The 27,200-nt window shown below is 44.0% G+C and overlaps 1 protein-coding gene across 1 annotated transcript in view; it reads left to right on the top strand.

The window, feature by feature from the left end:
- LOC138473372 (zinc finger protein 75A-like) overlaps positions 1–27,200 on the top strand; it is a 277,160-nt gene that overhangs the window by 112,369 nt on the left and 137,591 nt on the right. The window contains exon 3 of the mRNA XM_069612061.1: positions 3,097–3,207. Within this exon, the coding sequence (XP_069468162.1) occupies positions 3,097–3,207 (111 nt within the window). The remainder of the gene's footprint in view (positions 1–3,096; positions 3,208–27,200) is intronic.

The raw sequence follows: 27,200 nt of genomic DNA, 5'->3' as shown, positions 1-27,200 counted from the left end.
CAATGGAGAAAAAAAGATGCTACCATCGAGCTGGAATGCCTTGCTGTAATGTGGGCGGTGGAAGCCGTAGGTGCTACCTAACCAGCAGACCAGTCCAGTTGATTACTGATCATGGCCCTCTCCTGGGTGGCAAGAAAAGAGACAAACTCACGTTTGATGAGGTGATGATTATTGACGTTACAGCTTGTACTTGACCTATTATACATTGGAAAGGACACCTCCACGCAAATATAGACTTACTAATTCACCTCCCTTTGGACACCTCAAGTGGGGCTTCCGTTGAAGGGCTGTTGATATGTGACAGTCTCGTGTCTTAGTTTAGAATATGGGACTAGGAACACTGTTGAGACTGGGGACTACCACCCACTGAAGAAGTTGGCCCAAGAGGTATATGCATGATTTTGCCCCTCTCGCACTGCACTCCTGTCCCCCACCCCATCCCTAGCCTATTCTGTTACCCGCAACAACCCCGGTTAGCCCAGGACACTGTTTTAGAATGGTTTCAGAGGGGTCATCTAACCACAGTTCTCACTGATCACATATACACAGGTGCAATCACTGCAGGTGATTCTGGCCAAGAATCAAGACGAGAGGGGGACAAAGGAGTTTGGGTGTAAGGAGCTGGAAACATGTGGTGAAGGACAGTGCCTGGTAGAGCAGTGGGGAGGAAAGATGCAAAAAGGAGGGAGTAGAGGTGGAGGAGGATCAGAACGGAGAAGGGGAGAACATCAGAGAGGAAGAGAAGAGTGGGAGAGGTGGTAAAACGGAGAAATATCGTGAGTGAGGAGGGAATAGGTTCACAGACAAAGGGGAAGAGGAGGAACATTGGAACATCAGTGGGAAGAAAGAAATCGAAATGGGGTTAAAAGTCAACACCAGGGGAGGAGTAGAAGGTGAGGGAGAGAAGGATGGAGGACATGCAGGTTGTAGTGGAGAAGGAAAGATGAGCGAGAAGGAGATGGAGAAGTTGAAGACCAGAAAAAGGAAGGGGGGGTGTGTGTGAAGGAGGCGGCGGTGTCCAAGGAGAGGTACAACAAGACAGTAGGCTCTTGGGACCCAAGCTCTAGGGAAGACTCCTGATTTGATGCAGGAGCAGTATCCAGAAAGTTCCCAACCGCCTAGAAAGGGGGTTTGCCCGACTATGGCCGGGCCTAACATGATCTTAGAAAAGATCTTTGCATCTGACGCCAGCCATAGCGCCAGAAGGCCCCAGGTACCAGGCGTGGTGATGCTCAGTATTGCCAGAGATGAAGAGCCACGTGTTGAGAACTTCTATGAAAGCTAAGCAAGCAATGTCAACAACCAAAAAAGAGGCCCCTAGGATTGCCAGTGGCATTTTGACTGCCAGGAGTTAAATTCAGTTTATTGCCAAGCAAAGCAATGCCCCTGCAAAACAATCAAATTACAACTTATTAAACAAGAATCGAATGCTATAAAGAGGGTTGTGGAAGCCATAGGTATCGCCTAAAGAAGGACAATTCCAGTTGATTACTGATCATGCCCCTCTCCCCTGGTTTGCAAGAAAAAATACCCCATCTTGTATCTTAAGTGATGGTTAAGTGATGATTCTTGACACTAGAACTGGTAGTGTAACAGTGTAACAATGATACACTAGTAAGGACGCCTCCAGGCAAGTAGACTTCCAATGTTGCCTCCCAATAGACCACTCAAGTGGGGACAAAGGCCCATACCATCACTCTCCAGGTAGCATTGGAAGGTTTGGATGGCCAGCAAATTAAGGCAGGCCATAAACCGCCAAACACACAGACCCCACCACACTGGATGCAGATGGAAATCTTTGTGTAACTTCAAAATACTTTGCACTGGTCTATGCCTAGACAGAATGTGCCTTGTGGGGTCAGCATGGGCCGATGTCAACAAAACCCCCATTAAGGCCTTGATTGGCTGTCAACACTACGAAAGACTACAACACAAAATTCAGAAACGGGACTTGGATAGAACTCCCTCTAGTCACCATGAAAGCCAGAATACAGTTAGTAAAGACCATCAACATGGAATTCCACCCTAACCTTATATTTCCCCTTTGTGGTGCATACGCTTGTGAACGAATCAAATGGTCTGTGCCCAGAATGCCGAACTCCTCCATCAAAGGAATCCTTGTTATATGGAATTGAAGGTCCACGGGGATTGGGCGAGTCACATCAGCAAACACCCCTTAACTCTGCCTGCTTGCTGATGCAGATGGCTGCCTCACCCCCAGCCTCCTAAACTCAATTTCTGACTGCAGCTACCTTCAAGCTTTCTGTTTCCTGCCCTCCGCGTGCTACCCCCTGATCTCAAGCCTATCCCCACTTAATATGAGGCCTGCAATCTGGACTATAAAGGCATCTCTTCTCACTTGAAGGAGCACTGAGCTGGCCTCTCTATTCCCTTTCAGCCGATTCCTGCCTCTTCCCTTCCCCGGTCTATCAATGTATGTACTGCCTATCGGAACAAAGGTAAACATAAAGTTGCAAGCTAGTAGCCAGGTAGAAAATGAGAAAATGCACTCAACCCAAAGCTCTCCACATGCACAAAGCACGCCATTGCCTTCTCGCTTGCCGATGGCTTGGCGCCTGCCCTATTGCATTCAAGTCCTCTACACTGTTAATGGGGTTCTCTACACTGTTAATGGGGTTCTTTAGATCTAGATCTATTATTGCCTGAGCGCCCGCTGGATGTCTTTTCCACCGCTGATCCTGTAATATTGTAAGGCACCCAGGCATGGCAATGCCACGCCACCGAGCTGCCTGTAAAAGGGTTTCTTGCTATTTAAATACATGTACAGTTCCGCGAGTTATGCCTATAAACATTTACTTAATTGCTTCAGCAAACATATTTTAATGGTCGTTGGGGTATTTTGAACCAGGACTTTTTCACAGCCCTAAAACTGGTTTCTCTCGTTTTTTTTCTTTAGAGTGTGGTTTGTTTTCTCTTTATAACCAAGTTGGACCTAATTATTTTCCTCACTGCTGTTCTTTCTCATGCAATTGTCTAGAGTTCAGGTCTGCCAAGCAATGTATGCCTCATGGTAAAGCAACATAATATTACAAAAGGACGTATAGCACATATGTTTTTATATTCTTTTATAAACAGGCCCTGTTATTGCTGCCATGCTCTTTTCATTAAGAGCCAAAGAAGAGAAGAAGTTATCGCCCACTGACAACCAGGTGTCTGAGAGAAGAACGGCTATTAACGTTTCCCCAAGTAAGTGAGGAGAGCAAGCTCAAACACACACTCTCTCACACAGAGTCAAGAAGTGTAAGATCAGTGTGTGGGACACAGTAGGAGCAGAGCATGTGACAGACCACGCAGGCAGCCATTACTATCCAGAAAGCCATCTCTCGACCCCCCCCCTCCCCTGCATGCTGAAGGGAGAGCAAGAAACACTGTTATAGTGTGGTGATTTCTGTGGATGAGAGAGCCATCCGTAATTGCCACCCAAGGAGAGGAGAACCCTGTGCAATAAAAGTGAAGCATGTGAGTGAGAGCAGGAGAAGGTGGAATGCACAGTAGCAATGGGAGGAACGAGTGCAATAAACCGGTCTCTGTGAGCTGACCACTTTGGTAATATTGTGTAAGGTAACCTACAAGATTATACTCAGTAGCACAAGTTACACAGCCAGGACTAACGAGTTTTGTGGTATTTTGAAAAGTAACCTAAAGACACTATTCACCAGGGCAAGAACCCCCATCTAGTTTGGCAGCAGGGTTTGCATCACCTGCCAGACAGAAATGATCATACAATGCTGTACAAAGGCTAGATGGTCCAGTGCATAGCAAACCTAGGCAAGCAAAACATGGCTGAACATGCAGTGGCCAGTAGACACACTGCACTAAATAAACAGCATGTAAACAAGGAAGCAGGGCAGACACAACCACGACACCGCCATCTCCCCGCAGACTTGGAACTGGGATCAGTGCTTTATCCCAAACGAGATTACACAGCAGAACTGCAGGTTCAGGAACACTGTGCACTGCAAAGCTGCTGTCCGTGCAGAAACAGAGTGATCCATTGTTCATGTGCAAGGAACCTGCAGCCAACTCAACATTCAGGAACATGGGGGTCGGCCACAACGGGCCCACCACACCACTGATAAGTGCTAGATCAAAGCAACCTGAGAGCTTTCAAGCAGACCTGCCAGCTGCAGCCAAAGCAAGAGGCTTGGAAAGTATTCTGTGAAATGTCCTCTTTTTAGAGAGCATGCTAGCTGCTCCACTCCCAAAACGCATCCAGTCCAGAAGCAGTCTGCCCCTTCTTTTTCTGTTCTCTCTGGGCTGATTATTGACCCGGGATTTGGAGGATGTGTGATGGCTGTGATCAGGTTGTGAGCGGGGCCTGCGATTGGCCTGGGGCCATTCAAGTTACACTTCCCTCATGAGAGCTGTGGTAGGTCAGACGGACAAGGTGGCTTTGTGACTGGCTTTCTTCTATTACCAGCTGTAAACATGCATTGTCCCTAGGTCTTGGATCTTGGCCCTTTTCTAGAAATGAAACTGTCAGAGGGTGCTTGTCTGGAAGGCGTTAGAAAAAAAAGAAAGTCCTCTGCCCGAAAGCCTATGTTAACCTAGAATATGTTCCCACCACTTACAACAAAACATATAAATCAAACCAAGATACATTGAGGCTTCACGTTCTTGCACGCGAATGGTGGCTGGTTTCTGACCCCCACTCGGTTATATTTACCTTCCGAGGGCTCCCTGCCTTTGATGCACAGTTAATCCAGTGGTCTGAAAGTCTTTTCAAGTTCTCTTTCTCCAGCACAGTCCAGTTAAGTCCCAGCAGGGGACGAATTACATGGATTTGTTACAGTGCTTTATGGGGCAGCAAACCACCCCATTCACGGCCTCGCAGGACTGATGCCTGAGAAATTACGCCGGAGAAAGGACGGCCTTTCTGCACCCCACACTGAATGGCAGAACGGATGTAGACTCACCTCAGTACGCATGACCTTCCTGTGTTCCTGTGTTCCTTGTGGGGTATGTTCTGTGAGTGGTCAGTAATGCGAGGCAGACAACTGCTTGTGCTTTTTTCACAATTAAACATTTTATTAAAGACAAATTGTTCAAATAAATCCTTGCTAATCCTACTATATCAGGGAATTCCCTACCTACTCTAAAGGCTAAGGGAATAACTCCTAACATAAGCAAACTGACCCTCACACTAAACAACAAAACATTCAAAGTAATCCATAAACAACATAAAAGTGTAAACGACAATTAACCAGTAATTGAATGCTCTTCAACTGTCCTGGGTCAGTCCTTCTCCAGGATTGTCCAAAGTCAACTTCCCCAAATGTTCAAAAGAAAAAGTCTTGAACCAGTTCTTGTGAGTTCCAAATAAAAAAAAATAAAAAAAATTCATTACTGGCAAGGCTTGCTGAGTGAACCTGAACGCGGAGCTTCACTTAGCAGCTTCAGGAACACTGCAGTTGCTGGCTGCTTCACCTTCCCAACTTCTTCCACGGCTTTGGGAACACTTGGGTCCCACATCCTTCTGCAGTATGGGTGTCTCAGTTCCGGCCATGCCAACTGGGAGTCTGCTTCACTCCCCTGGTCCTCGGCTTGCTTTCTGCTACAGGCCTCGGGCATCTGCACAGTCACGGCTTTGCAATTACAGCCACTAGGCGCACCTCTGAAAACCTTCACTATCAGCACCTCTTTCTCAGTGCAACAATAGCAAGGCAGGGTTTGGGAAAACAGGACCCTCTCAGAACATGCGTTCCTATAGTGGTCACACTTCCTAACGAACTGCCAGCCTTGTGCTCTGTTACTTCTGCTAGTAGTGCCAGCCTTCCAGCTCCTGCTCCTGCTCCTTCCCCCTCCTGCTGCAGCCTTTGTAATAAAGGTGCTAATTCAGTGCCAGATAGGGGGGCGCATCTACCACCTACAAGAGTAAACCAAGGGGGACGGGGCTCCTTCCAGGGGGGAAGAAAACACAAACAAGCTACAGCCGAACCATGAACGAAGGCCTTGCAGGGGCAGGGATGCACAGGGTGCACCATCATCCCAGAGAACCTTTGTACGCTGGAACAAAATATAGAAAACCTCCCAGATAAGCACATTTAGCAGGTATTCTTAGATCGGCCCGTGCCCAGGAACTACTCTGAGCACATGACCAACACATCACGGGCCAGGGAGGAGGGCGATGGAGTCTAAGTAAACTGAAGCAGCTAAGGCAACACTGGGTGATGTCATCATAAACTTTATTTCAGTTAATGAACCATAAAAGTACATACTAATAAGACAATGGGCCTCATTACAACTCTGGCGGTAGCCGTGCTGGTATAACCGGCACGGCTGTCGCCAGAGTAGCATTCGTTCCAGCACCTGTCAATGAGGAATTACCGGGTAATCCCGACATTGCCGGACCCGATAATTCCTGCATTGCTGTGTGCCTGTGCCTGTCGGTCCCCATTCCCATTTGAGCCCCATAGGGCTGAATGGGAATGGGGACGTCGGATGCACCACCGGCACGTGCATCCGACATTCTGCGCTTGCGGGTGTGCTCTGCCTGCCAGGCCAGACCTGGTGTGCTGACAGGCACCTGCGAGAACAGCTCGTAGTATGGCGGTACAGGAACTACGGTACCGCATTCTTACCGTACCGTAGTTCCTGGACCGCCATGCTTATAATGAGGCCCAATGAATTCATGATTAAAATTGATCGATTAAAATCGGTGTCCTCGGTCTCACCGAGACATGGTTCACAGCCAGCTCTGTCACAAGCGTTGACACTCTCCTCCCTGATGGCTACAAGATCCTCTCCGTGCCCAGGTCCAACCGTTCCAGAGGGGTGTAGCCCTATGTTCCCTGAGTGGATTCCTGCCTCTGTAATTCCTACGCAGGCCTACTCTTCTTTCGAATGCCTTGTCTGCAGTCTCGCTCTCTCCTAGCCATTCCCTTACTGTGGCTACCATCTATCGGCCACCTGGTCAGATCTCCTCCTTCCTCTCTGAGTGGGCGGACCTCTCCTCCTGGTCTCGACCACTCAACTCCTCCTCCTTGGAGACTTTAACATCCACTTGGATGCTTCCTGTCCTTCCTCTGGACTCTTTCACGACCTCTGTGACTCTCACTCTCCATCCTCCCCTCTGGCCCGACTCACTCTGCAGGGCACACTGTGGATGTTTTGATCTCTACAGACTTTCCACTTTCTATCTCTCTCACCACTCCTCTCTCCTGGAGTGATCACTTTCTCCTTTCCTCCCAGCTCCCTCTCTCAACCCCGCAGGCCAAGCCAACTACAGCACTGCCACCTACCTTCTAGGTTATCCGACCCATGAAGCGTGTGTGTCAGTTGAGGCTTTCGCCACCACTTTCTCACCTCCCCCTCCCCCTTTGGCTGACTCACACCCTGACACAGCCCTCTCAATGTTCCACTCTGCTATATCTGATAATCTTGATGTTCTTACCCCTGTCATGAGGATCCTCCTTAAGCCCAAAGCCAAGTGCAACTCCTGGTACGACTCGGACCTTGTCACCCTTAAACGCAAGTGCAGGGTGGCTGAGAGGAAATGGCGTGCTGCCTGTACATCCTCTGACAAACTGGCCTGCCGCCTGTGAAGGTTACTGTCCAACATGCATGTATATCCACTAGACCAAAATAAAGGACACGCCCCACTAGGGAACGAGACCAGGAGAGTAATTAAAAGTGAAACAAATGTATATAAGATATAAAATGGAAGCAGAGAACTCTGCTGCCCAAGACCGCTCTGTCACACAATACACAGGCAGCACATTATGAACCAAAATAACGTCACAGATATATGGGCATTCTAACCCTCGCATTTTATGGGGGGGTTCAGTGGCACTGGGCCCCTCTCCCAGGTGCCTTATCTGTGGGGTTTGATCTGTAATTTACGCTCCAACCAAATATATAGACAGATTTTAGTTTAGAGGAGAATATACTGCTGCACGGGATTAAGTATATTGTGGATACTCTGGTCTGTCTTTTGGGAGGGGTCCTGCAAGCAGTTACCTTCAAAGAGAGTGGAGGACAGTGGATCATGGCCTGTGAGGGAGGGAGTAGAGAGGGCACAAGTAAGTCAATGGAGATGGATGGGCACGGGGGTTTAGAGCTTGCCCCGGTCTCTCACTCTGCAATGAGCACATTCTGTCACTAGCTAATTGCAACAATAAATTGCTGGACTTCCATGAGACCAAGGCTTGTGCGGAGCTGGCAGGCGGTGGAGGTGTCGTGGGCTGTCTGTACGCGGTGCTGGGGAAGGGAGAGCTGACATCTCAGTAGAGAGAATTTGGTCCTAGTAAAAGATGGCGGACGGCAGGACACAAAATGGAGTTTCTAAACACATACATACATTCTCCTAACATACATTGGGCTATGGGCGTACTGGGTAGTATTATGATACGTGAATATGTACGACAGGAATGGGGGTGTCTGCCCCCCTTAGCTTAAACATGGTCTGCAGGCTAGGGAATGATACAGGGGGTGGGACGATGCCACCTCTCCCCCAACATTCCCCCCTTTTGTTACTACTAATGTAACAAATACTTTGTACCATTCCCTCTACGTTCCTCTGCACGTGTAGTTATGGTTAAGTTGCTGTTTCCATAGGAAGAGCATTTTTTGGGCAGCTTATAACTTCGCTCCCCCTGGACGAATCCTCACCAAACTTTGCAATAAAAGTATATGGGCCACTCTGAATTTTTGGTGAGGATTCGTCCAGGGGGGGCAAAGTTATAGGGGGGGGGGTCCCAAAACATTTTTTTTCCCATAGACTGAATGGAGGAAAAACTTTGCGCACGGCTAGAGGCCAAACCGCTGGATGGATTTTCACAAAATTTGTGGCAGGAGGAGCGGCTTGGGCCCGAAAGCATGCGTTTGTAAATTTGGTGACTTTCCGTGCAGTACTTAAAAAAAAAAATTACCAAAAAGTAGGTATTAAAAAATGAGTGATATCTATGTCCTCTCCGTGGTCACACTTCTCTGTTCGCTCCACGGACAAGACACCGATTGGCTAAGGGGCTGGCGTCATGACCGCAGACACGCGACGTCTCTACCGATTGGCTGCAGTGAGACGTGTACAGCGTCAGATTGTTTGGATGCGCCCGACATCTTGGATCCGCCGACCGCGGAGCGGGTACCAGCGCAACAAGCTATTTCGAAACCTATTTTGCTGTGTCAAAGTGCTTGGGGAGTTTTAGACAGTAAGAGATGGGTGAAAAACTGCTTATGTTCTGGCGGTAAGTGTTCCTGATGTTCTTTCTATGGCCGCCTTGTTCGGGATGTTCATACGTACAGAGAATGAGGGGTCTAATAAGCGTAGCATTTCCGTCCGTGCTGTGCACAGGGAACTTGAAATTGTTCTAAGGACAAGTGTGCTGTTACCGAACATTGAAATTGAGTACATGCCGTATTTACATTACTTTTTCCTATGCGTACGCCATTCATTTGAACGCAGCCATGGGTGTGACGTGCTGCGGCGGTTGTGGCCAGGGCATAGAGTCTTGGATGCATGGCCGTAGGCCAGTGGCCATACTTCCAAGACTCTAGGCCCTGGCCACAACCACCGCAGCATGTCACACCCATGGCAACACCTGTAGTATTGATTATGGATTAGCTCATTGTGGGGAGTGTGTACAGTCTTGGGTGCATGCCCTAAGGCCATGCACCCAAGAACACAGTTATAAGCACTGGAGGTCTAAGCCACTGCACAGCCATAACTTCCATTATCTATGCACATACAGCTAGGAGTCCAACCTCTGGCCAAAAGCACTGAAGCATACCACACCTATAGATACACCCGTACTACCGCACATCACTGAAGTGGTTGTGGGGAGGACCTGCAGTCTTCGGTGTATGGCCAAAGGCCATGCACCCAAGAACAAAGTTATAAGCTATAACTTTATAAGCCAACATGGATTTTATATAGTGCAGTCGTTGTGGGCAGGACGTACCCTTTTGGGTGCATGGCTGAAGGCTGTAGGCCACACACCGAAGAGTGTAGACCCTGCCCACAAGCACTGCAGGACATCACTTTCATTCATCACAGCCATGCATTCGATTATGTATCTGGTAGGTGTGACCAGGGCCTAGAGTGCCGAGTACGAATTGAGTACATGGTCCACTTACAATGTTTGATTGTATGGGTGTGTTAATGATATATAAGCGACCATGGATGTAATATGCTGTGCTGGTTGTGGCCAGGGCCTAGAGTCTTGGGTGCATGGCCGCAGGCTATGCACCCAAGAGTAAACTTATCAGTAGTCAAATTAAAAGCACCATGGTTTTGATATGCAGCAATGGTTGCAGGTAGGACCTATCGTCTTGGTTGCTTGGCCATAGGGTGTAGGTGGTAGGTTATACAACAAAGATGCTAGGGCCAGCCTACAGCCACTACAGCATATTATTGCCATAGGTAAGACGTGTAGATTCGCATATGTATGATCTGACTGTAATTATACTACTTTGTTCAGAATCCATATATGTCGTACACGACTTTAGCACTTGGCGGAACGATACTTTTTCAATTTCTGTGATAAAAGAAAAAAGCATGTTAGTGTTTGCATTTTAAGAAGACTTGTTACACTGTATAATAGACTGTTTAGCTTTTTTTTTTTTACCCTCATATTTAGTTTACAAACCAGTGTACTGTGCATTTTGCTCAGTTTCTGTGTTTGTTTTTCAAATCCTTGGGTCTGGGGGAAAAAAAATCCTTGGATTAAAAAAAACCTTTATTTGCTGTGCTACACACTATTTCTTTCTTTTCTTTGACTGTTTCCTTCTTCTTTCTGATTAATGTTATCTTCGTTGCCTTGCTGCCGATTTTTAACAGTTAGATACCTGTTGTCGTATTCTAACTGTGCATTTGTGGTTACGGATCTGTGATATTCATTTACTGTGTCGTTGTAATACACTCTTGGCCAGTTAGATACCTGTTGGCGTATTCTAACTGTGCATTTGTGGTTACGGATCTGTGATATTCATTTACTGTGTCGTTGTAATACACTCTTGGCCAGTTAGATACCTGTTGGCGTATTCTAACTGTAGTCTTTCACTTCATTTTTTGGTAATGTTGAAGTACACGTTAGTTATTAAGTTTTGGCTTTAAGAAGATTAAATATGTCATGTCCTGGTTAAATTGGAGACTACCATGGCGTTTGTCCGAGTGCTATCTGGCACGCAGAGCTCTTTGAGACTACAATTCTCACAACTCCCGCTACTTGTAGTCACGTGACACACGTGGACTATGTTGTTGTGTTTCCTTCATTTGTGGACCGTATTTAAATGCCATATATTCGGAGATCGAGTGCTCCTAAACTGTTGTTAGTTACGAACTTCTGTTTCCGGACTCCTGTTTAATTACCGACTACTCGGCGCTCGAACCAAGTCTTTGTCTCTGCCTTGCCCTTGTCTGTTTCCCGACGCCTGCCTCTCTCGACTGCCCCCCCTTGGATTATACGAACCCGGCTTTCTCATTATTGACCTCCCATTTCCGAATCCTTAGGTTTTGGTGACCTGATAACCCGAACATTTCTGTAAGGGAACTAGCGTGGTGTGAACGCTCGCTTCCCTGGTCATTTCTTTATTTTGTCTGCTACTATTACTTGGCCAAACACTTTGAACACTTTTTGGGACGCTTTGCTGCATTAACACTGGATTGCTTTGAACACTTTTTGGGACGCTTTGCTGTATTAACACTGGATTGCTTTGAACACTTTTTGGAACGCTTTGCTGCATTAACGCTGGATTGCTTTGAACACTTTTTGGGACGCTTTGCTGCATTAACACTGGATTGCTTTGAACACTTTTTTGGAACGCTTTGCTGCTTTAACACTGGATTGCTTTGAACCCCTTTTGGGACGCTTTGCTGTTTGAACATTGGATTGCTCCTGGGCACCTTTTGGACGCTTTGTTTCTTTAACATTGATGTTCCTGGAATACTGGCACACACTTCCTTCACCATAAACCCTCCTTGTTTCTGCATTCGATACTAGTAGGTTACTGGTATATTGTCTCTACGGAGCAGGTAAGAGTGGGTAATTGTGGGCGGTGTTGGCTGTTTGTTTTCCGGCACTACATGGCTGCATTTCCTGAACAATTGTTTTGTTCTTTGTCCCTCTAGCTCTGACGATTCTGCTCCTGCCTTTTCACTCAAGCCCCCAGCCTGCCAGGTGTATTGATTCCTGTAGGCTGAGCTCTTGGGGGGGGGGGGGGGGAGTCTTTGGCACATCACCATAAAGATTTCATATTCCCTGAGTGAAGGTAACTTCCCCAAAAGAGTGGGGAGGTATTATCTGCAACGACTAGAAAACAATCTGAGTTGTGACAAAATACGCATTTGTAAGATTAGCTGGCAATCTCTGCTTTATAGTAAAGGTGCTATCATTACATTACAACCATCCACATTTCTTTTTAATGTATGCAGTGTAGTGACCTGCATTGGTTGTAGCTCCTGCAAGGTAGATTATACCTATTGTTGTAAAGGTTTTTTTTCCTAGTGACACTTGACCGTGTATGAATCCAGTCAGCTTGCAGTTGTTTTTGGTACCATCTACATTGTAATGTAGAAGCATAAGTATTATATAGTTACTATGTGTTTGTATCAGTGAGGTGGAGCGATTGTCTGAACTGCACATAGTACATAATCTGCCATGGTTTACATTCTGTAGAAGTTGCTGAAATGGATTCACAATTGGGTATGGATACCTACACAAATCGCTCATTAGGGATTTGTTCCTGTATCACATTGCTGCAGAGAGTGCATGTATGAAATCTGGAAGATGCTTTTGTTTTCCAGGACTTGTAGTAAGTACATTAGACATTCTTATGGATCTTCTTGTGTATTTAGAGTGAATCTCACCCTTCCAAAGACAATAGTCGAATTCTTGTCTTATTCCGTGAACACTGTACGTGTTGTCAGGGTTCTTGAAAAAGAATATTCATTGCTACATTTGCGTAGCAACTTACACCACTTTCATTTGAAAATGTGAATGGACCAGATAGTTCTGTATCTGAGTGCACTTTTCGGCCTTTCTGTTCCTTGTTTGAAGAAGTACCTGGTTTACTTTCCATAATAGGTGGTTCTTTGCTTGTGGTAATTGATGAAGCTTTAGCTTCTTTTGTTTTCTTTGAAGGATTTACTGTCAGTTTCTGTTGCATTTCTGTTTGATTTAGTTTTCTTTTACCACATTTTCCTTTTTCTGGAACAGGATATGATTTCAGATGGGGGGTGTACAGTGAACGCAGTCTATTGTATTCTAAAATGCAAGGAATATCAGCGCTCAGTTTACTTGCATCAAAGTTGATTAGAAATAGACCGTCAAGTGTACGTAAGCGTGATAGTGCTACGTAGCTCATGCCTTCTTTAAAGACTCTGGGCCTCATCACGAGTTGGGCTGTATTCCCGGCTGTAATACCGCCGACTGTAATAGCCCTAGCACCGACCGGTCCGGCTGTATTACCGCCGGATCACGAGTTGGGTGTTAATGGTAAATCCCCATTCCCCATTGGGTCCATTGGATTCAATGGGGCATTTTCAGCGCTAATTATGTGCGGTAATACAGCCGAAAACGGGATTTTCACCTCCAGAGAAAGGCTGGAGGTAAAACAGCCCATTTAGCGCCCAACTCGTGATAGGGCCAGCCCTTAAATGCGGCTGTAATACCGTTACCACTGCATTTAGGGGCTACAGCCCAACTCGTGATGAGGCCCTGTGTCTCCTATATCTATCAATTCTTTGTCTAGGGTAAGACCTTGGGATTTATGAATGGTGACTGCATATGCAAGAGTTAGAGAAAATTGTTCTCTACGTACATACATGTCTTTCAAGAGAAGGAATCGAGCAGTTGAGCGCCCTATCCTTCTCACTTCTGAAAGTTTGCCAAAGCAAATATTGACAAACTGAATGTTGTCACGTGGGTATGATTGAAAGCCAACAACTGTACCCAGTGCCCCATTAACTAGCCCTTGCTCCACGTCAAGGTTCCGTTTAAGCATTACTCTACAATTTAAGGATAATTTTAATATTTTTTCCAACCCAGCTGTGTTGGAGATTGATTTTTCTAAGCTATTTAGTTTTGTTGTAGCTTGCTCACACATGGGTAGTGTCATACCATGTACGTCTAGTTTGTCTCTGGCGCTAATTTCTATAATTGGTTGCATTTCTTTATTTAACATTGTTTCATTGAATTTGAAACAGCTTGCAAGAGTTGGCATTAAGGCCATACAATGGACATTTTTGTGCGCTAATTGTTCCATAAAGTGCATGACTGTGTCGGTTTTTCAATATTGCCTGTGCTTCCTGCGATAGTACACCAACTCTAATACTTTTTAAGATGTTGGCATAAGTGAGATCTGCAGATTGCCGCATGTTTTCTGTTAATTCTTTGTATTGGAAATGTTGCCGAAGGTTGACATTTCCTATGCTGCCCACAGTTGTATGGCAAATTTTGTGTCCTAAGATTTTAAAATAGGTTCACCTTTCACTGGTGTCAATTGTAGAAGATCTCCGAAAACGATAATGTGTTTTCCTGCAAAGAGTTATTCGTAGTTTGTTTTAAGTACTTCTTGCAATCTGAGGTTAATCAAGGCCAACATTAGGCCATACTCACTTCATCTATTAGTAACATTTTAATTTGTTTTAATACTCTGCGTAGTTCCATTGCAGCTTCTGCAGAAAGTTTGTAATAGTCTAATTTGTTTTGGTGCTCTACTGGAAGGAGTAGTAATCGGTGTAAAGTGACACCGCCTATGTTGTAGGCCGCTAAACCTGTGGGGGCAGTTACAACAGCTGACAGTTTGTTGTTTGTCAATTGTTGAAGGAATTTGCTGATTTTGATTAAGAATGTTTTTCCTGACCCAGCTTCACCACTGATGTACAGCAGTATAGGTATGTAATTTTGGCAGGTACATTCTTTATTTTCGTGTTGCACACCATGTACAATTTGTTTTGTTACGTCTTCAAAAAATGGTGCGCTGATCTTTAAGTTTTGCTTGTTGTACAGTTAGGTCTTCGATATCTTCTTGATAGTGACACATGGCGTTTTCCACTTCTGTCATAGCTAATTCTGCCTCATTTGCTATTAGTGGCTGTCCTAGTGGTTCTTGGCTTCCTGTTACCGAAGGTTGACTACTGTCGGACGAGTCCTTATCTAGTTGGCCCTGAAGTTCTTCTTTGGGTTGCTGCTCATTGTGTAACATTGTTTTGTACTGCATAAAGTTCTCATCAGTGATAGCGCTTTCATTTGCTTTGAGAACATCTTCATAGCAGTCATAGTTATCTAGTATCTCTTCCTCTTTTCTCCACAGTTTAAAAAGTTGTAGCAGAGACATGTAATATAGTTCTTTTTGTTGAGGAGTTTTTAATGACAATTTAACATGATTAATTAAGCTTTGTTTGGTAAGTTTCACTAAGCTGCCTTCACAATCGGTTACTCCATATCTATCTTTCCTTTCATTGGGTTTTACACAATTTTTGTATGCAAAGTTTTGAGCTATGTTTCCAAAGTGCTACTCCTGTTCGGATAGTATGTGTCCAGTAAATTGTTTTTTAAAATGTCTTGGCTGTTGGAATCATTTCTGGCAATTGTTTCTATGTCCTCATATGATTTCAGAACCCTTTTTCTAGCTTTAGCAGGACCAAGACTTAGCCATACTATGTTGTCTGATTTTCCATACAAAGCAGTACCAGTTAAACGATCTGCTGCTTCATAGGCGCCACATTCTCTGAGAGGGCATTTTTATGCCTAGGCTGTACAATTTCTGCGATAGTGTTTTGTTTGATGCTAGGTCATCTCAGAGGTCTTGAAGCTCTGTTTTTTCTGCTTTTGTTAAGTAGGCTGTAACATATCATGCAACAGAAGTAGAATTGTCTGCAATGTACTGCACATCTATGTTAGCATTCCATAAGAGGACAATGATTGCATTGTAATCATTGATATATTTTGATTCTTCTGTTCTTTTTATGTAATACGTGTTCTTAGTTGATTTACCTTTAACACTATGTCGAACTGAAAACATGGAGTTATTCACTTCACCTGTTTTTGTAACTGGTCTAGGGAAACCAAAGCGGCATTTGGCGTAGTATTTACCTTTGTTTTTGTATTTGTGACAACAATATTTGCCACATTTGTGTCTTTGAAATTGTACAATCTGCCCATGCAGGTCACTGTGTCCGTTATGACGGGATTTCACAAGTGACATATTTTTGGATGAACTGCAAAACAGTGGCATCACTGTTGTGACCAAATTTAGGTGAACCTTTGATCCATAAAAGCATGTGAATATGTGGTGTTCCTCTCGCTTGATATTCTTTTCTCCAAAAGAAGTGTTGCACTTCTCCGAGGGGAGGAACAGTTTTATTGCAAATAAAGTGTAGCATAGCAATGAAACGATGATGGAAATATCTTGACACATTAACTGGATCTAAAGAGCAAAGTTCTCCAGGTATTAACATATCTATTTTGGTTTTGTTGTTTGCTATGCGTAGGAACTCATGTAAATCTATCCAAGGTTTCTGATCATACAATGTACGTCTCCGTGCCGTCGGAACCAGTACTCTTTTGTACCACGCATGTTTGCAAACAAATTTGTTATACTTGATTGTAAAACCTCATCTTTTTCCTGTACTTTTTGTATTAATTACGTAGCTGACATATTTTGAAAGTGGGTTCCAGATTTCAAAATGTGTGCAACTCCGTAACATAGCGTTACTAGTTCACTTTCAAAGAGTAGGTGGAATATGTACTCCACATTTTGTCTAAATCTGGGATCTTGCAAATACATTCGTAATGAGCGGTATTCTGATGCCATAATCTGAGTGGGTCTATCATCGTATCTTCCACCTTTGCCAGTAGGAAATAGCAGTGTAAAATCGCGTGCTTCTATACTTTTTTCCCATATACTCATTGGTGAACCTTTGGTTTGTCGCATTTGGTAAGTGTCTAGTGCATCATCTATGCTTTCATTGGAATGCAATGGATGAATTGTGTACTGTTCCAAAAGAGTGCATACTGCAGCAGGATCCAGAAGTTCGAATTGTCCAGTTTCTGATGGCTCTCGAATTATTTCAGTTGCTTCCCTTAAGTTTTCTTCAATATTTATTTCCTTGTAGTACTCGTTATTGGGCCTCATTACGACCCAGGCGGTAAGTTACCGCCTGGGCCGTCACTTTACCACCATGGCGTAAACTACGTTTACGCCATGGTGGTTGGCGGACTTACCGCCCCATTCCGACCTTGGCGGGGCGGTAAGTCCCCAATCCCCATTTACCCTTCCCCATTCCCATTTTTGCCCCATAGGGCATAATGGGAGTGGGGAAGGTGTTAATTACGCCACCGTAAATTACGGTGGCATAATTAACTCCATGGTCCCTTAGCGCCATGGATTTTAACACCTGCTAAAAGCAGGTGTTAAGTCCGCCATGGCGCTAAGGGACCTCGTACTCAGGCGGTAAGGGTCGGCGCTGTTTACGCCGCCGTAAAACCCTTACCGCCTGGGTCGTAATGAGGCCCTTTGTCTTTCAGATATTGCAAGGCTTGTCTAACTTTATGTAAGTCCACCAGCTGTTGCCAAATTCTTTTATCCTTTGTTGGTAAACCATTTACCAAGACAATTAAAGAATGCTCTATTGATCGTTGCACTCCTAGAGTGTGTACATTTTCTGTTAGATCTAATGGCAAATAAACTACTTTGCCACAAATGCCTTTCACCAATTCAGGGGGAGGTAATTTTGCTGTTTTTGGGTGAAGGCGTATAATTGCTTGAAATGGGTGAACTGTTTGAATTATGATGCTCTCATACAAGTTGAGTTGTTGCAGGGTTTTCAGTAGTCGCAACAATTCCAAATTATTTGTGATAGCACGTGAAGGAGTTTGGTTGTTGTCTAGTTTTGTTTTGCAGTAACTGCAACATATTAGGGGTTCTCTTATTTCATATTTGTTTTCTGCTAAAAGGTAGCGAGCTAATTGAAACCATTTGGAATCTTCATTGTCTTCTATTTTGTATGCTACGTCTACATTTTTTGTGTTCCTTTTGTAAAACGTTCTGCGGCAACACACACACACACATGGTTTGGTACTTCAGCCGATGCACTTTTAAATTTTAGTATTTCTTTTTTGTATGTGTGTAATAGAAGGTTGCTATGTGCAGAATTGTTGGTAGTCTGTTCTAAAACTATTGCATTTTGAAAGTGTCTTTCACTTCCAAAATATTTTCTCTGGATACGGTCAATTTCTCTTGTAGGTGTACCATGCAGAAGAGTGTTATTTAAATTGGCTAATTCTGAAGCTGGACTTTTAGAATAGTATATTTTATACACTATATTTCTTACATTTGAATGATGTATTGATATCCTTTTGATATCATGGAAGGTGCTTTTGCAAATAGGTCCAGAAATGCAGGCTAATGAATGTCCTTGTAGTCCTGTGTATTTGCGCACTGGTCAGATATCCATATTTTGCAGCACTTTGATTTTCATTTCGTCTTTACCTTTTACATACTGATTGAGGAACTGACGTAAATATTTGAAAGATTTGTTAGGAATGTTACACATTGACGTGCATGGCCATTTGTATACTGGACGGTCTGGTTCAGTCCAATCGAGATGTAAATCTGAGTTTTCAGGGGATACTTTTGTAAGCAGTGTTTCTTGTTCCATGATGGTATTATTGATTTTTTCATACCCTCGTCCACTGCTATGGATGGCAATTGTGTTTGTTTGATTTTGTTTGTATGCTTCTTCATTAAAATATAGTTCTGTGGTTGTCGTGTGACTCCATTCACCTCCACAAATATGTAAGAAGTTATTTTTGTTCACATTCCGTTTATCGATAAGTTTCATTTGTAGTTTGGTACTTAGTTTTGTTAGTGATTTCATCCTATTTAACACTAATATGAACAGCTTCCTTTTGAGAAGGATTGCACTGTCCACGAGAGCTTGTAGGATTAATTTTCTACGGTAGGTTTTAAGGGTTGAGGATGATTTTGGTCCTGTTCTTATTAGATTCTGAAGGACTCTGTTGGGTTCTTGTTACTATATCAGGATTAATAGGAGCATTGTTAGCAGTACTGGTAGCCGATTTTTTTTGTGAAGAGTTGTGTGTTTCATGTTACATTTTGATGGAGGAGGTAAAGTTTTGGTAGTTGAAGCTTCTTTTGTTTTCCGAAACAACTGTATTGGCTGTTTTGTTCCAACGTTCTCTACAAACTCTGCTACAGATGGATGCTTAGGTTGGACACTTTTATTTTTATTTGCTCTACTTCTGCGTTCCTTTCTACGGACTTGCTTTTTGGTAGGCATTCTTTGGGGTCTGTTGAAAAAAAGAAGGCATGGTTTGGTCTGTTGTACAATGTATGTGTGCTGTATGCATGCGTGCATGCGTTTGATGGGGAAACTCTTTGTGGTCGTGTGTCAATGTGCATTGGCCTCTTACACTGATTTGGGAAGGCTATTTCTCTGTTTGTATACTACTACAATGTGCTTCAGATGAGAGTACAAAGTGGCCTAGTGGTGAGGAGACGCACTAACAGTAAACGAAATGGCATAAAATTAAAACAGCTATTTATTTTCTAGTATTAACATTCTAAGGATTTTTTATGTTATTTGCGTTCCAAACACACAGCGATTTGTGAGCCATTCTGCCTATTGTTAATTCAATAAATGGGGATTTGTGGGTAGAATGGTGGGCCACAAAGTAAATAAATAACCCACACAGTCTTTTTGAGTAATAGTTAGAATCTAAAGATAGTACTGTACTTACTTTTTTTGGGCGGAATGGCCAGGTTTCTTCGGATATGTAATTTGCAGTGTGGATGCTGTTGATTTTCAGGAGAGTAGTTTTCACTGCGATTGTAAAGAAAAAAAAATGTATTGACTTTGTGTGCTTAAAGCAGTGATGTTACTATACACGTTACTTTTGCATGTTTTATCAGAGTATTCTCCTTTCATATTTCAACACAGTGCATGTGCACATTTCACTTCACTATGTGCTACCTCTGTATGTTGTTTGCAGTATCTTAGTTGCACATGCTTCAGAAATGAGTACAATGTTTAGGTTATGAAAATGCCTTGTTTTTTTTTAAAGCTGTATTATCTATAGCAGAGAGGTTTGTAAGCAATGGGTCATTATAGTAGATGGGGGGGGGGGGGAATTCCTCTACTTTCATATTATAAGTACGATTCCGAAAAATTGGGAGACCCTCAGCGGGAGATGTCACCACAGCAATCGGGAGCATTTTTATTTCTCATACGATCGCATTGCAAATAGCATTAATGTAGGCGGTACACGTTCCAAAATTCAGACATTTTCTGATGGACAATAGAGTTTCGCGCTCAATAGGGATATTTGTGATGTATGTACAGGTTATGCGGGAGACAGTAAGAAGTAGTGCGGTTTGTCAATGAACAATCGGACATCTTGCACATGAAGGGGCAGCGTTGGTATGTATTACATATGCAGATTTATTGACATTCATTTGTTTAAATGAAATCATAAGGGTTGCACATGTTCTCTGATTAAAATATGCATACCAGTACTTTATACTCATGCAAGTGGGTGCATGGAGATGTACGTAGAAATCTGCAACACTTGCACAGTAGCTTTTGAAGTAGGTGCTTTTCAATGATATGCGACTTCCCTTCAGAGTCATCGATAGTACATTTGAAGTGCGAAATGTTGATGACGGAGTTAGATTTAGTGATGCTGATTGTGATTGGTGGATGGCTGTGTGGCTGCTTAGTTTTGTCCAATGAGGGAACGGTTTTGCGACTGATGTGGAAAGGGTAGAAGGACTGGGTAAGAGTTACGTGTCGCACGTAGACGACGCTTGTCCGCAGGTAGGGCGTGTCACATACAGGTTTCTACAGCAAATCCACCAAAAGGGGACTGTAGGCATCAGCCAATGAGATGTTCACATTGCTCTTTTGTGTCGAAAGACGGTGCAAATACTGAAGATGGCAGAGGTGCAGAGGGTCAGGGTTTTGGTGCTCGGAGATATTTTTGTCCATGGTTTACAGCACTATGCCGAGAGTAGGGATGTGGCACACCATTTCGATGTGAGAGGAGTGTAGGTGGTGTGGAGCGCTGAGAGTGATCGCAATGTTGAGGCAATTGTGGAAGTTTGCCGACGCATGCGTAAAATGACCACTTCACATGTGGTACTTTTGCACTATGGTGCTTGCCATTTGGGCTACCTGACTTCTCGTACTTTGTTGAAAGATTTGGAACAGTTGGTTTAAGCTGTCATGAACATCTTTCCAACTACATAAAGTAATATTTTCTAGTTTACTCCCTAGAGGAAAATGGGACAACAGTTCTGTTTTCTGTCCTGATCAAAATATTGAGAGGTGTATCATGAATCGCGGCATGCGTGCATTCATGTTACGAGCTGGTATGTTTTTCTGCAGCCACGATAACATTGTTCCCAGTAATGCAGATTATTTTGAAGCAGATGGTGTTGCGTTATCTTCTTTGGGAAATGCCATGTTCTTTTGGAAAGGTTCTATAATGGTTGTAGGAGTAAAGCAATACAAATAAAATAAAAAAAACACAAAATAACAGGTGTCTGTAAGTCATCTGCCCAAAATCAAACAAAAAAACGGCTCTTTTCAGAGCCCACCTTAAAGGGGAAAAGGGGAATAATACTTAAATGTACAGTCGTCACGCTCTGATCCTGTACGTGTCCGTGGACATGGCAGTGGTTTGCAAGCGGCGCATGTTAACATGGGAAATTCTGGGGTGGAGACGCATGCAAATGAGAATGAGCGGAGCTAGGGATTGGTCAGTAAAGTTCAGTGGGTGTGTTCTGAACAGAGAGATTTAATGACACCGTCTTCTCCCTGACAGTAGACCAGACAGCCATGGCTCTGTGTGCGCGCAAACAGATTATCTGGATTTTGGGAGACTCCTGGATACATTGGTTGAAGATGCATGCAGAAAGTTGCGGTCTATCTGCAGATCTTGGATTTCCTCATGTGGAAGTGCACTGGCATGGCGTGCGTGGAATGAGGTGGCTCGACTTGGTACCTCTCTGTGCTACTTTACAGAAAGAGCGTCATCCTGATATAATTATCATTCATTGTGGAGGAAACAGTTTAGGCCATGTCTCTGGAATTTCTTTGCGATTTGCAATGAAGGAAGGACTTGCGAAGGTCATGGACATGTTTCCAAATTGCCAAATACTTTTTTCCCGTATTGCACAAAGACAAATATTGCTGCGTTCTTGTGCATTTGGTCGACAAATGGAGAAAGTGAGGCGCAATGTGAATAAGGCTGTTTGTGCCTTTCTAAGAGATGTTGGCATGTCCTCATTCCACAATGAAAACATTTTGTTTCGCAGCTCTTTCATTTTTCGCAGAGCTGGAGTCCATCTCACATATGCTGGCACTCAGATTTTTCTTCGCAATGTACAGTCCACATTGCGACCTTTTTTGGATTCACTGTAACCTATTTGACAATCCGGTTTTTCAAATGTACAATTTTTGATGCACACAAAACACCACCAAAAGGCTCATTTCAGAGCCACCACTTACTCCCAGCGTACAGTCCATTGGTTTTGCTCCGCTTACACCCTCCAATTTTGTGTGTCCTACGACTGTCTGCTGACTTTTTCAAAAATGCGCGGAGGCCTACAACTGTCACTTGATAGTTCTATTGTTTAACTAAAAAAGGCAGCTCTGAAAAGAGCCCTTTTTAAAAAAAAATGTGTAGTTTCCCACTTCATTGCTTTTGGGCACACGACACACTAGGAGAGGAGGGCAAAGGAGGGTAAGGAAGGGACACCAACTACAGGGATAGATAAGAAGGGGCAGGTGGAGAAAGATATAGAGTGAGCTTTACTTGGGTAGGAGGCACTTCTGGTGCTCCGTGACCGTAGCCTCAAAAGCACTTCGAAAACTCTCCCCCCTGCAGAGTACTGCATCGCAATATACACACACTATTGTCACCTTCGAAAGGTAAGGGTCAACAGCATCGCAAATGGCTTGTGAGGCATCTAGAGGGATGCGCTCCCCCACAGGAGTGTCTCTTGTGGTGTGAGGATCGGACACAGAGGATGCTGTGGAGGAACTCAACCTACTACGTTCTTCACATGGCACCACCTTGCGAATGTCCGCACTGTGGAGCGAAGTTAGATGTCGCTTCATGGTTGTCGTACCAAAGCTGTACGCACCAGGTCTCCCGCGACTCAGCACCAACTGGCACTGGTTACACCTCACCAGGTTCACACGTGCTTTTGGTACATTTCCATAAACGGAAAACAACCGCCACACCCCCGACTCCCGGCGAGTGCTTGTAGTGAAGAGTTCCTCTACCTCATTCTCTTCTTCCTCTTCCTCCTCGATCTCTACATCCTCACCCGTATATCCCTCTACAGGCCCTTGGGGAGGTGGTGGCGGTGGAGGGTTTGGGGGTGGTGCTGAGGCTAATGAAGCAACAGTAACCATGGATGCCATAACAATTACTTTCCTATTGGTCGCTACAGCAGTAAAGGCAACTCAACTCCATGTGCTATAGCCAGAGGCACAATGAAGATCCACTCGTGGGTGTGGCCATTTATAGGGTTGGAGGGGTGCGGCTCACGACCAGCTTCATCACTCAAAAGCGTTCCAAAAACTTTGAACAATACGTGCACAGGTACAGCTATTGTATGGCAAATGTGAAAGGATGATTTTATACTGCGAAATAATTTCCCTTTCTGTATATAACTTCTTTTGTAATGTTGCGGAAGCACACAAACTGCGCAAATTAGTCCACACGCTCAGCGTGGGTGCGGTCACAAGATGACATTCTGAACACATCCGCGAGGGAAATGAGTGCCCGCTGGACAGCAAATACAGAGTTACAAACGTGCGCATGCGCGCAAATTTCCTACGGAGAGTGTTCGGGTCCTGCAACTAATTAAAAGTGAGACACAAGTGAGACGGACAGTTAGGGACAGGCACAATGTTCACTGTACTTATGAGTGTACTGCGCATGTGCAAGCATTATCTCATGACTGTACAGACAGGTCCAGTGTCCTTAGGACACCTCCATTTTCTTTGACTACGAATATGCCGCCCACCGCCCCTGTTCTACGGACGTTTCCATCTTGGATGCTAACGATACGGACAGGTATAGTGTCCTAAAGACACTCCAATTTTGCTCATTTACAGACATCCTGGACACCTGGTGTGTTCTAAGAACATGTTTTATCTCGTTTGAGCGGTACGGAGAGCTATAATGTCCTTGGGACGCCCCAATTCTGTTTATTTACGCACAGCTTGCACAGATGGTGCGTTCTAAGATCAGTTCCATCTTGGTTGCCATTGCTACGGGTAGATGTATTGCCCTTAGAACATCCATACTCTATTGCTTGCGAATAGCTCGAACAGGCGCGCTGTTCGCAGACATTTTACGTCTTTTTAAAAGAAAAATCCCTCAAACTCTTCAATCACAACCAATATACAAAAACTTTCCAAATACACACACACACACACACACACTTCAATCAACAAACACAGGGGGAAGCCGATACTGACACGAATACAGGGGAATTAGGGTTCAATACAGGCTGTTTGTGAGGAGAACATTTGTGCGGGGAAGAAGGGATGGATGTTTCATCAAAACGTCTATTTTCCTCTTGAAGGTTTGGGGACGGTTCACTAGGGAATGGAGAAGGGGGGGGCAGGTACAGTTTGGACAGTGATGACGTATTTTTCCTCTCTCAAACTCCCCCACAAATTCCCTTAAACTTTTAAAATTATCATTTAATGTGTCCATTTTCAGTTCTATCCTTTTCAGCCTGTCTTCCTCTCTGTCGTTTGTTGGACTTTCATCTTTTTTTTCCACGTCTGTTAAAAAAAAAAGATACATATGTTAAATGCCCATACAATACTGACCATTATTTCGCTTATGCAGAGCAGTGCGTACCATTCTTATCGCTATCTTCGGACATTTCCCCATGCGGAAAATTCTTCCCCAGCCACTCCAAGTACTGCACATTTCTATGTCAAAACAACACAAAGAAATTTTTTCTGCCCCACATACCAAAAAAAGTAAACGCACACATAAGTAAAAATGAAGTTGCCTTACTATTTTGTTCATATTTGGCCTGGTTGTACTGCATGCGTTCACTGTCGGTCCTGAATGCTGAGTTTCTTTGAGGTAATTATGTTGGAGCCATACCTTTTTTGTTACGGTATAAATAATTTCATTCTACATGGTCATTAAATGCATAGTTTTTAATTCACACGCTTAGGTTTACCGATTTATTTATTAGTACTTCTAATGTCCTTATGCCTCCTTTTTCCAAGTTGAGCATTTTTTCTGTAAGACAATAGTACAATTTCAGATACCCCCTGACTGTTTGGATACTGTTGACCTCGTCTGCGCCCGTCTGCAAACAGGCGCTCAGTCCGTGCCTTTCAAATACCAATAGCGAGGGGGTTCTGTATGTTCTATGTTACATGTATATAAAGTAAATAAATTATACTACATATGTCCCATGATCACATGATGATAGTGTATATTGAGCAAAAAAATGTTATTAACGCAATGTTATGATTAAGTTCCCCTTCAAAAAACCAAGTTGCCCTACCAAAAACATGTGCACTTAACTAAAATAACTTTTCAAACGTCCCATTATGGTTCAAAGTAAAACCGAAAACCCCCTAAAATTCGCTAGTTATGGTAGGCTAAGCAACCATACCTGCCATCACCACTGTGCACTGCTAACACTACCACCCAGAACATGAAAGATGGCATCACAAATGGCATTGGGGACATCACTTACGACATCACATGTTTAGCCCCTTTGTTTCTGCTCACTGCCATATATGTTCAGTAAAAAAAACTTTCTTAAAGGGACGTTATACTTCGCAGTAAAACCAAAAAACACTTGACATTCCCTAATTATGGTAAGCTAAGCAACCATAACTCGCGCCGCCTACATGCATTGCTAGGTCTAACAACCAGGATATCAAAGACGACATCACAAATGTCATTGATGACATCACTGATGACATCACCGGTCTAGCTCCCTCTTTGTTTACTGACATATGTAAGGCAGGTGCCTTTCTTCACTGTCAGTCAGGAATTAAAAAAGTAAAAAGTGCTATATTTGTAGTCCTAACCCTTCCCTTGGTTGCTTAGCCTACCATAAGTGGCGAATTTCAGGGGTTTTTCGGTTTTACTTTGAACCATAATGGGACGTTTGAAAAGTTTTTTTTAGTGAAGTGCACAGGTTTTTGGTTGGGCAACTTAACCATAACGTCCCCTTAATAAAGTGTTTTTTTAGTGATATATAAAAATAAAAGTGCTCTTAGTATGGGATTAGCAATTTAACCATAATTACACAGCCACTACCGATATATGTTATGGTTAAGTTGCTAATCCCATACTAGGAGCACTTTTTGGGCAGTTTATAACTTCGCTTCCCCTGGACGAATCCTCACCAAACTTTGCCAAAAAAGTATATGGCCGACTCTGAATTTTAGCTGAGAAGACCGCGCACACGTATTGAAGGAAGCACGTAGCAGTGTATCTTTTTCAAATTTGCACGCGCGCTCTTAACATATGAATCCAAGCTCACACGCGCCTTATCCGAACACGCACACGCGTTGAAGAAAAACACGCAGAAATGAGATGAATCCGAGCTCGCACGTGCCTCATCTGAACACGCACACGCGCTGTAGAAAACACATAGCTGCTAAGACCGCTCACACGCGCTGTAGAAAAAAAATAGCTGCAAAGACCACACACACGCGTTGTAGAAAACACGTTGCTGCGAAGACCGCACACACGCACTGTAGGTAACACGTAGCTGCAAAGACCACGCGCTGTAGATAACACGTAGCTGAGAAGACTGCGCACACGCGTTGAATGAAGCACGTATCGGTGTTTCTTTTTCAAACTCGTATGCGCACTCTTAACAGATGAATCCAAGCTCACACACGCCTCATCCGAACACGCACATACGTTGAAGAAAAACCACCAAAAACGATAACCGCGCACAGGCATTAACGGGAAACACATAGCAGTGAAAACTGTGCACACACGCTGTGGAAAACACGCAGCTGCAAAGACCGCACGCACATGCTGTGGAAAACACATAGCTGCGAAGACCACGCACACGTGTTGAAGGAAGCACATAGCGGTGTAGACCATGCACACGTGTAGAAGAGTTCACATTGCAAAGTGCACGCGCATAGGAGATTTCACGCAGCAGAGAAGTCTGTGCACACGCGTTGGAAGAAACAC

Source organism: Ambystoma mexicanum, chromosome 8 (genome assembly GCF_040938575.1).
Source record: "Ambystoma mexicanum isolate Mex_15411 chromosome 8, UKY_AmexF1_1, whole genome shotgun sequence".
NCBI lineage: Eukaryota > Metazoa > Chordata > Amphibia > Caudata > Ambystomatidae > Ambystoma > Ambystoma mexicanum.
Note: the sequence above shows the minus strand (reverse complement) of the source record. Positions and strands in the feature narration are given on the sequence as shown.